The sequence below is a fragment of the Cinclus cinclus genome, chromosome 2 (assembly GCF_963662255.1).
Source record: "Cinclus cinclus chromosome 2, bCinCin1.1, whole genome shotgun sequence".
Classification (NCBI taxonomy): Eukaryota; Metazoa; Chordata; class Aves; order Passeriformes; family Cinclidae; genus Cinclus; species Cinclus cinclus.
In genome coordinates, this window is record NC_085047.1 from 97,735,167 (window position 1) to 97,752,434 (window position 17,268).

At 37.4% G+C, this 17,268-nt stretch overlaps 1 protein-coding gene across 5 annotated transcripts in view; it reads left to right on the top strand.

Annotated features, from left to right (window-relative positions):
- The window catches only part of TBL1X (transducin beta like 1 X-linked), a 191,162-nt gene that overhangs the window by 159,311 nt on the left and 14,583 nt on the right, over positions 1–17,268 (top strand). For all 5 annotated transcript variants that reach the window (XM_062488009.1, XM_062488013.1, XM_062488012.1 and 2 more), the window contains 5 exons: positions 4,957–5,089; positions 11,376–11,517; positions 14,320–14,383; positions 14,484–14,581; positions 16,069–16,129. In XM_062488009.1, the coding sequence (XP_062343993.1) occupies positions 4,957–5,089; positions 11,376–11,517; positions 14,320–14,383; positions 14,484–14,581; positions 16,069–16,129 (498 nt within the window). The remainder of the gene's footprint in view (positions 1–4,956; positions 5,090–11,375; positions 11,518–14,319; positions 14,384–14,483; positions 14,582–16,068; positions 16,130–17,268) is intronic.

The window sequence follows — 17,268 nt, forward strand, 5'->3', positions numbered from 1 at the left end:
CAAGTACCTAATTGAAGGTCGTACCTTCCTGAGATTTCCTTAGTCCTTGGGAACAGTCAGTTCTCAAGAGCTCTGAATTCACCTTTGTTCATGGGTGACTAATAGAGACTGCACTTACATATTACTCATCCAAATTCAGACATATCCAACATGGAGCGGGATCTACCTGCCTTTGTAGCTGGATCCTAATGACTGTGCTATCCCTGTGGGGCAGATGGGATCACTGGAGCTGGTTTCTGTGTGCAGGGCCCATTGTGTACTGGCTGACTTCTGAAATCAGCCCTTACTGCCCAGTTGTCTTCCAAGAAAATTCTAGAGGAACATGCATGGCAGGTTTCGTAGGAAGCCCTAACAGCTCTTTGGCTTAGACAAGGTCAGGACTGTAGTCATGAAACAGATTTTATTAGTTCTGCAGTGTAGATACCTTTATCAGTCTCCATCTTCTCTTTGATCTGAATGGATTCCTCTGTGGGTCAGTGAGAAAAACACTTTCAGACCAGGTTTTCCTTCAGAGAATTCCAGTTAGACAGGTTAGTTTCCTCCAGTAAAACTGCAGTTATTTAAATAACATTTTTATTTGAGAAAGCAAATGTAAAATAAATCTGAACATTTAAAAAATATTAATCTGTTCTTAGACTATGGATTGCATATGTTTTACTTTCAACTAACCCCCTGCTTTGAAAATTAACTCATTTCATATGTGAAGGGCTGCAAACAGAAATTGAAGTACTGTTAAATGTATCAAATGCTAACATTTTGTTTGTTGACACATCTTCAGCTGACATGTAAGAATTTTAGGGGAATGTCTCACTGTCTTAGGACCAAAAAAAAACAAATTCTTAAGGTAGAAAACTGATCATTGGTTCATCACTAAAAGAGAACCACTCAGATGTATTTCCTTCTGATTCAAAGAAATATATGTACTATTGTATTAACAAAAGGAAAGCCTTAAAAATCAGCTCATGTTTATAGCCACACAGTAAGCCTTGATATCTCGAATCTGACATTTCCTAATTAAAAAAAATAATAATTCTCACAGCTGTTTTTAATAGAAGGATTTTCACAAACAATTGCAGACCTTTTCTTGGAGTGTTGAGAAGGACTTTTCCTGGGAGAAAGAAATAATCATGGGAGACCTACTGAGGAGAAAAGACTGCTGATATGAAAGCTGTGAGAAACTTCCCAAACCTTAATTTTTACTGTTGTTGTATTTCATAGACCTGGCATCTACTGGCACAGGTTTAAATAATGTGCTAGTCCTTAGTCATAACCTGGAAGTCAGCCAAATATCAGCCTTTCAAAAAAGGCAGGATGGGTGGAGCGGGAGGAAGAGATGTCTTTGAGAAATTACCTAGTTTGCATTTATTCTGGCGTGGAGTTCTCCCTAGAACTCTGAAGTCTTTCCAAAAAGGTTTTAAAATATTTAATATACTATTACATGGTTTTGTATGCACATTACCGATATAATATGGTAATTTAAGAAAGAGAGGAGAGAAAACAATAACAGTTGTTTGAGGTGCAGATTCAAATACTAAATAAAAAAAGTCACAGCCTTGTCTTGTTGGTTCCCAAGTAATGTTCTCAGTTTTAAGTCACTTTAAATGTTACAGGAAAAAATAAAATTCAGCATGTAGAAATGGAGCCAACCTTTGGATTGTTTTCCAACTCAAATATTTTTAGTTTCATTTGTTATATTTGCAAGGATTGGCTTAGATTTAAGAAAAATAAAGCTCTAGAAAGAGGACTAAGTCCTGTTCCTTTATTAAAACTACAGCTATAAAGAACAACTTCAGTAAAAAGCTTCTTAAAGATTTAAGTTTAAAAAAACTAAAAAATTTCCTGAGAAAAGACAGGGTTAACACTCGTAAGATCTTAAAAGTATCTGTTTTATTCTTTGGAGAAAATAGTTAATATTACTTACCAGTGCATTAGAATTTTTATTTTTAAAATAAAAACCCCTCAATCTTAATATTTTGGGGTACTATGACTTCTAATTTCCAGTCATTTGGTATTTTTAATACATTTGAGGGAAAGAATTATAATATAATGTAGACTATAACCAAAGATCCCCTGGCATTTAGAAAATATTTTGTGTTAACATTTGGACAGAGTTCTTTGCTATGTGACCTACAGACTGGATATTTTTCACCTGAGACTCTGCTGCACTTAGATAGAAATGCTTTCTCTTTCAGGGAACCCCCCCCCGGGCAATTTTGTGCCAATAAGATCTTAACCGAAAGCTTTCTGCTTGGAAGGTACTTTAAAACAAAAGAAACCTGTTCTTGATGGTTACTGCATCTCACTTAGCTATTTATTCTCACTCCCCATGCACACATTGTAACTGCATCCCTAGGAAAGCCAAATTTTCAGGTGAGACCAGGGCTCCCTAGAGCTCGTGCTGAGTGAGGAACTTGTCACTCTTAACAGGGTGCTGGTTTGTGCTCAGGGCTTTCTGCAGTTTTTTGTTGTTATCATAATTGTATCAGTCATATATTGCAAGTGTCTGTCTGAATCTAAGAAGAGCTGGAGGCAGTATCACAGAGGTATGAGCTGTCCTGTTTGTTCAATGGGGCGTTTTAAGTTTTGTGCTGAACAGTAACACTCTAAATATGAATGTTCCTGACTACTGATGCAGATAGGAAGAAAACACATAAAATGTGAACATTTGCAAATTATTTATGAAAGGCTTCTCATCCTTCCCTCTCTTTTCTCCTAAACCACCAAAGCTGTACTGTAAAAATCATTACTGGAAGATACAATACAAAATAATTCTGCAGGTATTTCATTGCTCCCAGAGGCCAGTTGGTCTTGCATGTACTAATGCAGGTATCAGCTAATCAAGGTTTCTTTTTCACAGCATGACTACTCATGGGGTTTTTTTCACAGCATTTAATAACATTCAAAGTGCATGTCTAGGTTTTTCCATCTGGCCATGCACAAATGAAAAATATTTCTGAGTATCAGATGGCTTTGCTCTGATAGCACCTCTTGATTCTGGGACCTTGGAGTGATGCTGCTTCCCAGCTGTCAATTGGTTTTAATCGAGAGCGAAAAGCAACCCTGCCTTTAGCGCCTGGCAGGTAACAGTGGGATCCTACATTGTAAGCATAACATCTCATTTAAATTTTTCAAATTAAAGTGCTTTAAATACCTTCTTGATTTACCCCCAGCTTCCAGCTCACACTGTGAACAGGACACAGATGAATGGATAGCCATTGTCATGCTGCTGTTTTTCTCATGAAAATATGCTTTAAGCTTGGTGAACCTGTGCTGTGCTGAGCAATAGAGGATTGTGAGTTCTAGGCTTCTATCTTTTGGTGGGTTTTAATAGTGCTCCACTCTTCTGTGCCTGACTGCTCAGAATATCAAAGATCCCAGCTGCTGGTGTCAGGCTAAATGTTAAGTATTGATATATCTCAACAGTATTGAGTTTAGTAGTCATGCACATAGGGAATTATCAAAGACAATGTTTAACATAGGGACTTAGCATAGGTATAGATTTTGCAAGTAGGCATGTCCAATGTTTATGCAGCAAGTCCATAGGTAGTAAGTGTAGTCAAAAATACAGATATTTTTAATTAGAAATAAGCTGTGAAACTACTGTTAGTTGTTTCCTGATTTTAATACTCAATTCTATGTAACTTGTGTAGATTCCATTCCATCTGTGGCGTAGATGTGGCACAGACATCGTTTTAGGGTAATAGCCAATATGCAATGAAAAGTGCTATTTGTGTGACTCAGCATAAGTTAGGCAGAGCCAGACCAGGTATGTGAAAGCCCAGGTAAAGGTAGAAATCTGGAGATCTTCCTCCCAATGGCACTTGTGCAATGTCACAGTCTGTTTCACCAGCTGATGGGCAATAGCTTAGCAGAGCTGGAGTATGAGGACAGATGGCTGATTTAAAATGCCATAAACATGCATAAGGGAGCATAATCACTCTACTTGCAAACCTATGGATCTCCTTATGTGATTAAAGAATGACTAACTGAAAGACTTCACCCAGAAAGAGAACTTGCATTTTGATCAGCCAGAGCAAATCAGCAGGCCAAGGCATCGGTTAGGTAACAGGAGGCTGCCAGCTAGCCGTGCTTGGATGTGCTTTCTGCAAAATGGGGCCACTCTTGTGTGTGTAGCATCTGCTGTCTGCTGTTTCAGTGTGTCACCTGTCCTTGGATGGTCTCTTGTTTGCAGAGGATAATAATCTTGTAATGCTGCCAGGAAGTGTAGCTAGAGCTTAATGAGGAAGATTTATACAGAAGCAGAGGAAATCTGGAGTAAAAACATGGTTCATGATCCAAGTTAGGTGAATTGTTGTTACTAAGAGAAATCCATAATTTAAAATTCACTTTTTTTTTGTTAAGGCAATAAAAGAACTTTATGAAAACAAAGTTACTTAGACTGCAGTCTAAGGAACTGTAGAGTTACAGCATGCAGGTTAAGTGTATCTATGACTCATTTTGTATACCTTTGTATGTATTATGATATCCTTGAGAAGGTGATCATTCACCATTTCCCTGATGTGCTCCAGGAATGAAGCCTGTACTCAGTACATTTTTTGTCTGTGAGTAGCACAGATATTACTTACCGGAGACTGTGTAAGAAAATATAAATGCTTTATGTTATTTTTTGAAATATTTTAATTAATCTGTAAGTCATTTTTAATGAGGTCAGCTTCAAAAGAAAAACTACACTGAACTAAATGCTTAATATTTGGGGGATAAAAAGCTATGTAGATTTATGCAAAATGTTTTGGAAAGCTCTACATTTTGAGGAAATGTTATAAATTTGAATGGCCAGAGAGAAACAAATGGAGTAATGTTGTCAGTGACACAGCACAGAGTATTAATTGTGGTGTATATGCTGCTGTAAGCTTTAGGCCTTGGATAGCTAGCATGTTTTGAAGACAGATCTAACTACATCTTGTAAACTATTTATTCTGATATATCTCCTTACAGATAATCATTCAAAGCCAATGGAAATTGATGGGGATGTTGAAATTCCTCCTAACAAAGCAACAGTCCTTCGGGGCCATGAATCAGAAGTGTTCATCTGTGCCTGGAACCCTGTCAGTGACCTGCTAGCATCTGGGTAAGACAGTGACTGAAACCAGCTGCTGCAATTAGAGGATGTTTAGAGATGCAAGAAGTTGCAAGTGTATTCAGGATGTGAATGAGTATTCTCTGGGCTGTTTTATCCAGAAGCAGTGTTTTTTTTTTCAGCAATAGCATACCCATATAACAGCTACATAAGTAATTATATAAGTAATTGTAAGGTGATGCCGAATATAGAGAATTTGTACGTTTAAGATGTAGATTCTGTGACCCTAAATACACACAAAATTTTAGATTTTTTTTTATTAATCTGGATAATTCTCAGAATATTTGAAGTTTGTGTAATCTACTGCTCTTAGTTATTGATTCTCACTGGGGTCTCAGAAAGTCGTTGGCATCCACTGGGTTTTTTCAAAAGTATGGAGATGGAGGTGCTTCAGACAGGACCTAAGTTTGTTCAGTGATCTGAGCAATAAGTAGGAGTTCAAGGGAATGTTGTGGTTTAGTGTCATTGGAAGGGAGTCCAGTTTATCCTCTGCAGGACTGCTCTGCAATGACCACCAGAGCATCCTAAGTGGGACAATCAGGAGAGTGACTTACAAAAGCACTTTCCATATCCAAACAAAATCACAACTGTAAACATATCCCAAGAGCTGTATGCAGGCACTGGTGGAATCTGTGTTCATGCTTTAAGTTAAACCTTAACATGAAGACTAAATTTATGACTTGGGAACATGGAGTAAAGCTGATCAAAGTTTCAGGAGGTAAATCACTCAGAGTTAATTAGCAGTATTAGAATACTGTCCTCACAATGAAGAGGAGAGTCCTTATTTTATGTCTAGCTTTTTTGCAAGATTATATGAATAGTCTTCTTGCCTTTGTTCACTTAGTATATGAAAACAAGGATTTACAGTTAAAATAGGGAAGAAAAATAAAATTAATTCCATGTTGGATGATCAGCAGAGATCTCCAACAGAGTGAAGATCAAAATTTCAAAAAAACAATCTCAAACAACAAACTGGGATTTTGGAAACCAGAATCCTGCTGAGTGTGCTTTGTTTCTCTGTAATGTCCAGGTCTTACAGAACTTCTAGCATCTGTGGTACTAAGTATCTTCATTTATCAATTTTAAGCAAGTCTGTGCTTGCTGCAGTGGACTGCTTCCCTAGGATCCATGGTGCACAGTCCTAGTGTGCATAATTTAAATGGTGGACAAAGAAGCCTTTGTCTGGTATAACAATAGTGCAAGCTTTTATCTACAGGTAACTCCGTGTTACAGCACCAGTTGAACAAGGGAGAGAAACTCCCTGAGATTCACAGTACGCTGCAGTTCTGTTTGCCCTTTACAAAGCAATGATTCAAAAAAGAAGACTGCGGTTAGTCTGATGCGTGAGCGTCAAATTGTTGGATTCTATAACAGCCATATTGTGCTGCCCAGTCAATACTTTTTTTTTTTGTTGTTTCCCATCTGCTTGATTGTACCATTTTAAAAATACAAAAACTTAGCTATTAAATAGAGGAAATAATAACATATTTGTTTTGTTTATAAAGTGACTAATTGAATCTCAGTTAATGACAAAGTATTTTCCTCAAGCCTTGTTATACAGGCAATAGATTTTTCTAACAACTAGCAGCAGCAGTTTAGACAGCAACCTGATGTAATCCTCAGCTAAAAGAATAATGCATGTTCAGAACCTAATCTGAAGCAAGCTGTTTAAAAGAAATGTAGAATGAATTACCCAACACTAGAGCATTGGTTTCCAGATTTACTGACTATCCCACTGAGAGAAAGAGATTTTGGTATTTAATGTCACATCTACTCAGGTGCTGTTTTTCTAGTGTGTGAAGACTAGCAGTGTAACATATACTCTCCGGGCTTTGCAAACAGCTATTTCAAAATATAACAGACAGAGACAAAATTCTTTGATCAAATAGTTAGAAAATACAGTCTGCAGCTGCTCTTGCCCCTCCACCATACACATAACCCTTAGTGAGGATGGGGGAAGCTAGAAATACCAGTAAAGGCTATCAAAGGCGTGACTGTCTCCAGATGCCTATGAGAAGAACGCTTAGATGTTGTGAACAGAAGCATTGTAATAATAGGGTGAAGTGTGTGCATAAAGCCATGTAAGATGATTACCTACACTTTATGAAGGAAGTCAACATTCCAAAGCAAATAATTTCATAGAGTATTTTGGTGAAAAAATACCAAAAAGAGAGGTGCTTGGTTAAATCTCAAGATTTGGCCAATCCCAGCCATAAACCTAGAGACTGGTATCTTCTACTAGTTATCTTTCAATATCTAAGTTATAATTCCATGACACATTTAAATTGTGGCAGATAGTTATGTTCCCTGTGTAGTGCAGAAATCCATTACAGCTGCATCCACATTAGTAAACTAACTGTGCCTGGGAATATTCCTAGGCACTGAGGCCAGCTGGCACAGAATGGCCAGTGTCTGTGCTAGCCAACTGACCTGGCTGCCAAACAAACTGCACATTGGGAATCATCTCTGGACTTTGTAACCACCAAACCATGCCCAGGAGTTATTCAGAGAGAACATCAGAGCCCTGAGCAAGAGTGCTAATTAAAACAAGCCAAAATCCAGCCAGGGAATAACCTGTCTGTTTGCACAGGTCATCATGGTCCCTAGACACAGAGCGTTCTGACCGTGTTTGAATGTCCCAGTGTGGAAGTGGATGGGCTGTGAATGTCAAGGCTGCTAGAGCCTTGAACTCCAAAACCTTTTCCAGTTGAACTTAGGATGGTTCTGTCATTGTGTTCCACTGCTGTTTCCAAGAGTGTGTTCTGTTCTGTGACATCCAACCATGCCCTTCCAGTAATTCATGTAGCCGTGAAGCAGAGGAACCTGGCCTCAGTCCCAAAACCAACAGTAGGTTTCTTTGCTTATCAGCTAATCTATGCCAGCCTCTCTCACACAGAGAGGCTGTGACTTGTCTCTTACAAACCACTCTGTGCACCTTTTGCTCTCCATAGTAAGCAAAGTAAATATCTATAAAAGCTGCTGAGATCTTTCAGTTCTGTCTGTCTCTTGGAAGCAAGAAAAGATGTTTCTAGGCCATCTGTTGTCGTCATTTCTGGGTTTTATATAGTATTTTGGCTTACTGTACTCCTCATTATCAGTGGTTTAGGATCCACTGTAAATTACCTTTCAGAAAAATCCTTTTGATTTACCATGTCGAGGGTATTGATTTCAGACTCCACCCCTCTATGTCAGTATCAGATATTAATTCTGCTAAATCTAAGTGCTTATTCGTTAGCAGGGGACTGTTTGGACTGATTTCCTCAGTGCATCAAATCCATTAATGCAAAGTGGTCAGCTATTAACCTGTAGCAGGGAGTAATAATGTAGGATCAGTGGGGCAGAGATCTTAATCAGGACACCTGTGAGGCACTTCCTTCTACTGACTGCCTAGGAACTGTCAGCACTTAGTTTAAGGGACCTACTTTATTAAGGAAATGTTAGGTGTCAAAAAAAAGAGGAATTTCCTTCCCATAATGCTTTTAATAAAATCTCTTAAAATAATAAAATCTCTAACCTGTTGGAGCCAGAAGTAGCAATACACATTAGTAATACTGCATCTCAAAATAACCGTGATTTTAAGAGTTGTAGCTGAAGATTAGAAATACCAAGATCCAAAAACCATCTTGCATAATTCTTTACCCAGCTGCAGCACTTTCAACCTCTGTGCTCCCAGTTACAGAATGGTGATTTCATATGTCACAAATCAAATTCCACAAACATTTGCCCACCTTGATTCATGAACATAGTGGGGCAGGAGAGCATGAAATAAAATCCTTTCAGAACTAGCCTTCCTAAGATTTGGCAGTACTCTACCACAGTGCAGAGGAGTATACCTATTACTCAAGTGTTCATGACTTGCATATTAGAATGAGCTGCTTTATCATGTAGATAGAAATGCTTCTGTGGGCTAAGGAGATTAAATATCTTTCTGAATTGTGCTTGAACTGTGCTCCTTTAATAAGGCAGGGTTCACTGAATCATTCAACAGAAATTAGAATACTTTCCAGAGCATTCTCTGGACTCTTTTTTTTCTCCCCCCAGCAACAAAAGGGAAGACACACAAATACCCTTGCTGCACACTGGTAGGCTTATAAAGCCTCTCTGCAGGGACACACAATAGCTTATGTAGCCTTAGGAAGAAGAAAAGGGAAAAACAAAATTAAAATACTGGAAAATAAGATTGCCCAGGCCTTGCCAGAAAACCGTCTCAATAAAACTGTTGAAAAACAAAACATAACCCTTTTAGAACTAGCAAATAGGATATTGTATATGAGAGCCAAGTGACTGGGTATTTTATTCACATGGTCCAATAACAAACTGAATTATTACAATGCAGGCAGGACAGTCCTGGAGTCTTACATAGAAGAGAAGCCAACTCTGAAGGAATTTCCTACTTAGCATGTTAACCAATGAAGCAGTCCTTTAAAAACTTACGTTCCCATCATTGTTAATTATCACAGTTAAAAATGTTCCTTAACTTCTGAGTCTCATTATTAACTCTGTTAATTTTCTGGGCAACATATGCAAAATTGTCAGTTTTCCAGACCTCTGAAGAAATAAGGGTGTATATTACAGTCATAGCTGTGTGGTGCCAAAAATTACCCTGATCTGAATTATTTCTTAATCACTAATGTGAAAAATATGTCTCAGAAATTATAGAGTGGCTATACAGGAGTAGCTGGGTTCAAATCCTGGCCAGCCATCACATCTCAGCACAAAAGGTTCACAGGAGACAGGGCACATTCTCCAGGCATACCATAACCCAGAAGAGCTCAGAGCTACTGATACAGACAGAGAGATGTTTGCTTTTACAGTTGAATTATTTGTGTAAAATTAGGCTAAATTATTGGTAAAATAATACACAGAAATCAATGGAGTTTGATAATTGCTTGATCATATTTGCATTTGAAGACATGCCAGGTGTTGAAAATTTGCATGGTATTCTTAGTATCAATAATTAAAATGCTTTACTTGTAGACAAAAGAAAATTTAGCATTCTCTTGTGATGGATTTCTTTTTCAGTAAAACATGGCTTATCAAAGCAAAGATGGATCTCAGGTTTTTAGGCTTTGAAGAAAGATTTTTTTTCTCCTCGTTAATATATAGGCAAGAAAAGTTTTTGTCATTTCTTAAAAAAATGAAAAGCTAACACATCAGATATATCAACAATGAAATTTAATCTAGATTATGTGAACTCTTGCAAGTATAAGAGAGATGCTAACTCTGTTCCAAGTTTCTGCTTACTGCATGTAAATGAAAATTGCTTTCTGGACAAAACAAGCAATCCAGGGTACTTGGTTTTGGTTGTTGTTGTTGTTGTTTCTAAAAATTGAGGAGGGGAAGTGGGAAAAAATATCCCAGTAAACTTTTAAAGTGTAATACCTTCTACTCCATGGCAAATTTATCTGTGAACATCAGAGACATTTTTCAGTAGAATAAAGATTTTTGTGAGATCAAAATAAATGTATTATTTCCAAGTAGATAATGATAAACTCTTCCTCCTCAAAACCTTTTCTAAGCAAAATCAGCTTAGAATCAGCCTGAATTAAAAGCACCTCTATAGAAAATAATTGGTCTATAAAATAGATCAGAATCTTGATGCTGCCTCTGTCAGTACTTATTTTTCCACTTTTTCAGACAGCATGATGTAAGCAGCCAAGCTGCAGATAGTTACTGTGAGTTGCCCCAGACTAGTTCAGTTATAGTGATGCCAGCTTTAAGTATGTAGTGCAGAATGTAGACAGCTAATGTATGTGTTTTAGGTAAAACTTCTCTGAATAAACCAAATCATTATGACAGGTATAATTTAAATATGTGTTAGCATTTTTAGAAAAGTACACAGAGTACAGAAGGAGGTGGAAAGAAAAGGTTGCTTCTTAAAGGTTTATAGTGCCCTGATCCGTTCAGCGGGTTTAGGGAAAGATGATTGGATCTACTCTGGGCAATGCACAGGAGAAACAGCAAAATTCTCAAGAGGTTGAAAACAACTTCTACTTGCAAAATTTGGAGCATTTCAATAGAATTGGGCCCTGCCCTAGGTGAGCTTCTGCTAATTTCAGCACCAGAGTCTCATGCCTGCGTTCTACACAGAGGCAGAATGTTCCCAGGAGCCCATGTAGTCACATACTCCCATTACCATACAGGCCAGGGGCAATTGTTCCTCCAGTCTCCTGCAAGGCTGCAAAGTTGTCTCAATGAAAACGGAAATACAGGCTTTTACACTGTTTGTTGGATCAGCACGAAAATATTTCAACTTATTTGCATAAATGCTTTATAGATCCGGAGACTCGACGGCCAGGATATGGAATCTCAATGAAAACAGCAACAGCGGTTCCACTCAACTAGTTTTGAGGCACTGCATAAGAGAAGGAGGACATGATGTCCCCAGCAATAAGGATGTGACTTCATTGGACTGGAATGTAAGCTAACTTCTAAGACTGTGCATTGTTTTTAACTGTCTAAATTTAATTCCAAGGCAGTTACAGTTGCTGCTCCATATCTTTCATATCTGAGGTGACCAGAAACTCTGTCCTAACCTACTGACCTCTTGTTCAAGTACTCATAATAGACTGAACTTTCTTCTACAGGCTGTAATTTTCCAGGACTGTTGCCATTTTCAAGCTTAACAATGATATATTTATATTCTATTTTAGGAGCGTGGGTAAAAATAAACTTATCTAGCTTTAAGAACAAAGATTAAACAAGCAATCTATGTAATACTGAAGCCTCATTAATAATGTATTTGCATCTCATAGTTACTTTATTTTGGCTTGTAAGGAGATAAAAGCACCAGTGAAGCTTTTTCTGAGGTTGGACTCTCCAGATCCTCTCATTTGAATTATGCTGTGCACAGCAAAATATGTTTGCATTATTTTCTTTGTCTTGATAGGAGCATGTGTAGTTATTCTATCCTTACCTACCCACCTTCTGGATGAAACTGTCTTGCCTGATCTCTTTCTTACTTCCATCCTGCAAAACCTCCTGTCTTAGATAAAGTGCTCCTGCACAGAGAATACTGAACTAAGCAGAGAGGAGAGGACAGGTATTGTTGAGAATCCCCGGTGTCTGGGCAGTGTCTTTGGGCAGCTCTAAGGCTGCTTCATGTCTCATTTTTACCAAAAGAACTTACAAGACCCTGCAGGAACCTTAATTACTTTGAGATAATTTTCATTCTGTCTGTTTTGCTGATGTTAGTACAGACAGAGTGATCACATTAGTCTTGTTTTCATAGGAAAATAGATTAATTAAGTTCACATATAGTCTCAGTTGCTGGCCAGAGACCAAGTTTTGATTAATCTTTACTGCAGTATTGTCCTTCAGGTGAGTTAGGTGCTTCACAAAGTAAAGGATAAGGCCACTGCACAAGTCATTTTTTCCCTGTGTATTTTATATTTGCACAATGGAAGAAGTTGGTGAATAGTACAGAAAGTAGAGGTAAGTCAAGGAAGCAAATAAAACTCAAGCTTATGTTCATTACTTGTTTCCAGTGGATATTACAGCGAAGAAAAACAGTTGTGAAAAAAATGAATCAAGGAGTAAGAAAAGAGAAATTGAAAGAGGAAAACATGCAATGAGTGGAGAACATTTAGGAAAAAAATTGTCCAAAACATTGTCCAAACTATAGGACATCCTATAGTATTTCCTCTAGTAGTTCCTTACCTTCCAGGTTTCATGGGTACTTCACTTGCATTGTGCTAGTACTTAAGGTAGGGAAATGTAATTTAAATACTTCAAGTGCTTCCAACTTACTTTGAGTTTCCCAAAGAATGTGAATTTCCACCAGCAAATTTGGATAAACTGTACATTTAAGTTCCTGAGCTTTTCTTTTTCTCCTTTTGCCCTTTATCACCTTTCTTTTCATCACTGGTCCGGATTGGTACCTCACTGGTACATCACAGTGAGCTTCACTTAGGTTATGATATTTTCCCCCCTAAATTATTATATATTTGCCTTAAATCTGCAACTGCTCTGAGTCAGTGTTTTTGGGGGCTTGGAGTGGGTATATGTTTTAAAGGATTATTTTGTGCCTTTTTCTAATTTTCAGTTCATCAAGCTAGAAATGCCATCTGCCTTCACTGTTTATTTAGAACCACAATATTAATAATATTTCCCTGTGAAATATTCACATGGTTAGTACTGAATTAGTTCTTCTCTGGTTTATGTGGCTTACATCACATAAAGGTTATAAGGAAGGTTATTTTTGGAGGTCATATTCAGATTACGCCCTTTGGTACCGTGGGTAGGATTAATCTCCTGTAGATTTAACCATCTAAGCTAGTCCTCTAGATTCACCTTAAATCAGCAGAAACAGAGAAACATGCTTTCATGTCGGGTTGGGCATAATCTAAAGCAAATGGGTTCGTGAATTACACTTCAGAGTTGTAGTTACATGATGCTGTTAGTTATGGAGGGAGATTAGATGGCAGTGTTAAACTAATTCCTAACTTTTGCATGTCTGGAGATAAATGGGATGAATCTCACTCTTAATCCAGGTTCTGAAATGTTAAGACTAAATACCCTGCTTCAACAGTGTCCATCACACCAGACAGCAGAGTCAAGTTCTGTTTTAATTATTCTGGCCCAATCACATCAGCATCACTGGCTGCACTGGACATACCCTTCTTTGAAGGGTTCCTTCCAGAATACATGTAACTTGCTGATTAGATTCATGGGCTTTTTTTTCCTCCTAACTGGGACCCATGTATCCAACTTTTCTCAGGCTGTCCATCATGGTGAGCACATGTGGGAGTCTGTGTTCAGACAAGAAGAAAGCAGTTCCTTGGTAGTAGATAACATTTGATGTGTTCACCTTCTGCCTTAGGGCTTTCTTTGAAGTAGAGGTGCCTGAGTTTCACTGAACTGGGATTTAGTCTGAGTTTCAGTCATCTGTTGATGTTTTATAGGTCCTTTATGTCTAAGAAGTAGTGTCTGTTAACTGGAAGAAGCCCACAGAACATCTTATGTATTGTTTTCCTAATCTTTTTGATTAAATGGCTCATATCGGTATAGTCCAGTATTTCACTGTATGTTAGAGCGTTTTCTTTCCTCTGTGCTGTCTGAAGTAATAACCTTTAGTTCAAATCATAGCATAATCTGTCTCAATGAGTGGACTCAGAATTCCCATAAATCACAATTAGCAAACCTTAAAAAAGAAAGAAAAAGTTTGGCTGAAACAGATTTTATCTCGTATCAACCTTTGCCATTTATATTTATTCCAACAGAGTGATGGAACACTATTAGCTACAGGCTCATATGATGGTTTTGCAAGAATATGGACAGAAGATGGTGAGTCAAACATTTATTTTTCTTAAACATCAAACAGCAGTGAGCTGTAATTTGACCAATTTGTAAAGAAAATGTAATAATAATCTGTTCTTTATTCCAGGTAACCTTGCAAGCACCTTAGGTCAACATAAAGGTCCAATATTTGCCCTGAAATGGAACAAAAAGGGGAATTATATTTTAAGTGCTGGTGTTGATAAAGTGAGTTTTAAAAATATATTATTCTAACATATAAGTATGCTGATGAGTGAATTTGTGCTGCTAAATTCCTTAAGATTATTTTCTTCTTCTGCAGGCATCCTGGAGAGTTTACAATTCTTTAATATATTTTAGTGCATGTTGATTACATTTTTGAGGCTGCATAAATGCATACTATTTTAATGGAAAATACTCAAAAAAAAGAGTGTAAAATTGCATCTTAAGTGTTTCTTTTCTAAGGAAGGAACAGCTTCCAGTACTTATATTTGTAGTTTTATCAGCTAACTATTTACGGGAAGAAAGTGATCTTAAAGATGCCACACCTTTTAGCTCATCTGATTGTTGAAATACTTTTATTTGAATAAAATATATATGGCTTGCTCTGGAAATACGCAAAAAATATAGTTCTGAACTGAAAGCCAAGCAAAACATAGTAGTTACAGCTGAGTGCATATTAGAGATTAAAATTAACAGATGACTGATGATCCATTAAAACTGGAACTGGAAAGTACACAGCTTTCATCTAACTTTCAGTGTCTAAAAATTAGATGCATGTGTCGTCCTTGGCTTCCTTTATAAAATTCAGAGAGAAAAATGGCACTTCCAAGGGACAGGCTGCATGGCCTGTGTTCCAGCAAGTGCTTCTCTCCAGCAGCTGGCAGAGGGAGTCTAGCTGAGGTTTGTACGTTTGTAAGATCAGTGAATCCCTACATTTTCATCTCTTTGTGAAAATGGAAACTTAGTCTTATTACCTTTAATACTGGCTTATATTCAGCTACACTGGTCTCCCAATCGTAATTCCATTACTCAGGCAAATTTACTCTCAATAAAAACAGCATTTCTTTAGGTGATCCATTATCAGCAAGATGATGCATCCTTAATTTATCTTCTGGAAGTATATACTCCCAATAAATTGAGAATTCACTCAGAAGGTAGTATTGAGCTCTACAGGGGGAATGCTCACCTGTGCTGTGAGTAAAACAGGATTAAACCTGTAGTAAGCCAATTACACTTGAGTGTGTCCCACCTCATTGGCAAGAAGTGTTGTGTACTCTGCTGACAGAAAAGCATTTCACTTGTTGGTTTAATTGTTACAAATAGGGTCCAGCATTGTTTCGGGGTAGAATTTGACTTGCATTTTTTGAAAAGGGAATAAGTGTTCTATAAAGATCATAAGTGAAATTTTTTTCAATATGCTTATTAAAAATGTATAGTGTTGTCTTCTAGAACTATTCAGAGAGAGTATGGCCATTCTTCATAGCTACATTGCTTCTTCTGTAGGTGTGATACCTCTTTATCTACACTTAGATTATTATTCTGTAATACCTGGAAGCAATTCCTGTTTTTCCCACTGTTTAGCACACAGGGTTCTGTGTAGTAAATAGTTTTGTCAGTTCATCATTTAGAATTTCTGCTTGGTGAAGGTGCTCTTTGGTTTTGTTGCTCTGAACAGTCACTAATCTTTTTTTCCACCCTTTTTTTGGATGCAGACAACAATAATTTGGGATGCTCACACGGGAGAAGCTAAACAGCAATTTCCTTTCCATTCAGGTACTTCATGCATAACTATTGTTAGGAAAATGAAATTCAGTTTTTAATTCTGTCAATGTACTTTATCCATATTTGCCAGAGGAGAGTTTCAATCAAGTTTTTTTTGTGCTTTAACTATACTGAGTATCACAGCTTGTGGGTTTATTCTCATTTCAGAAAGACACAGTTCTTTGAGAATCAGCCTCGAAAATCAAACTGATTTTAGGAGAGGGTTCATACACCACCCATGTCTACTTAACTGAGCAGTTCTGTTGCTATCTATGTGCTTGAATAGTACCCAGTGGTGATTCATAAAGAGAACTTTCAGTGGAGGTGTCTGAGATCATTTTCGTGCTCTCTGCTCCTGTTTCAATAAAGCTGATTTGAGGCTGAAGCAGACAGATCTGTCATGCAGCCTTGCATTCTGCACTTACGAAGGCCCTCAGAATTTCTTAGCTTTTAATTTTAACTGGAAGTTCTTCAATATTTGCTTTCTCTGATTATTGGAAATCAGTTTCCAGCCTTGAATTTCAAAACCTTGCTGCACCAAAACACTACTTGGTTGGTTACTTGTAGATCTGTTTCAAGAAGATGGCAGTTGTCACAGATATTAAATAATCTTGAATAACAGTCATTGTCATAATGTGAAATTCACCTGAGACCAGACTTAGAAGATGATGGCTGAATTCATGGTCTGAAGTGGCTGCATTGTCATAGTGAAGAATTTTAAGGGGTATAGTAAAACTGAGTTTAAAACCATGAAAACATTCTGGATTCTGATGTGAGAGGTGTTCATCTTCCTAGTTCACTGTAATTAATCCATTTTTATATACAACAAGCTTTCACAAGGTTCTTAATGGTGTTTACAAACATATCTTGATACTATTTTTAAAACATTTTTGCACATACTTTTCAACTCAAACTGTTCTTATTCTTACATTTACGCTGATGTGAATAATATGCAGAAGCAATCTAAATGGTTATTTGACAGTAGATAAAATGTATGTCTATGGACACATCAAATCCATACTCTGCATTTTTGTCATTCATCTCCTCATTTATTAATGCAGCTGTCAGTTTAGAGGAGTTGGTGTCTGCTGACAGATTTTCTCACTGTGGCATTTATTTATCTACCATAACTGTTCCATAACAGCAAACTG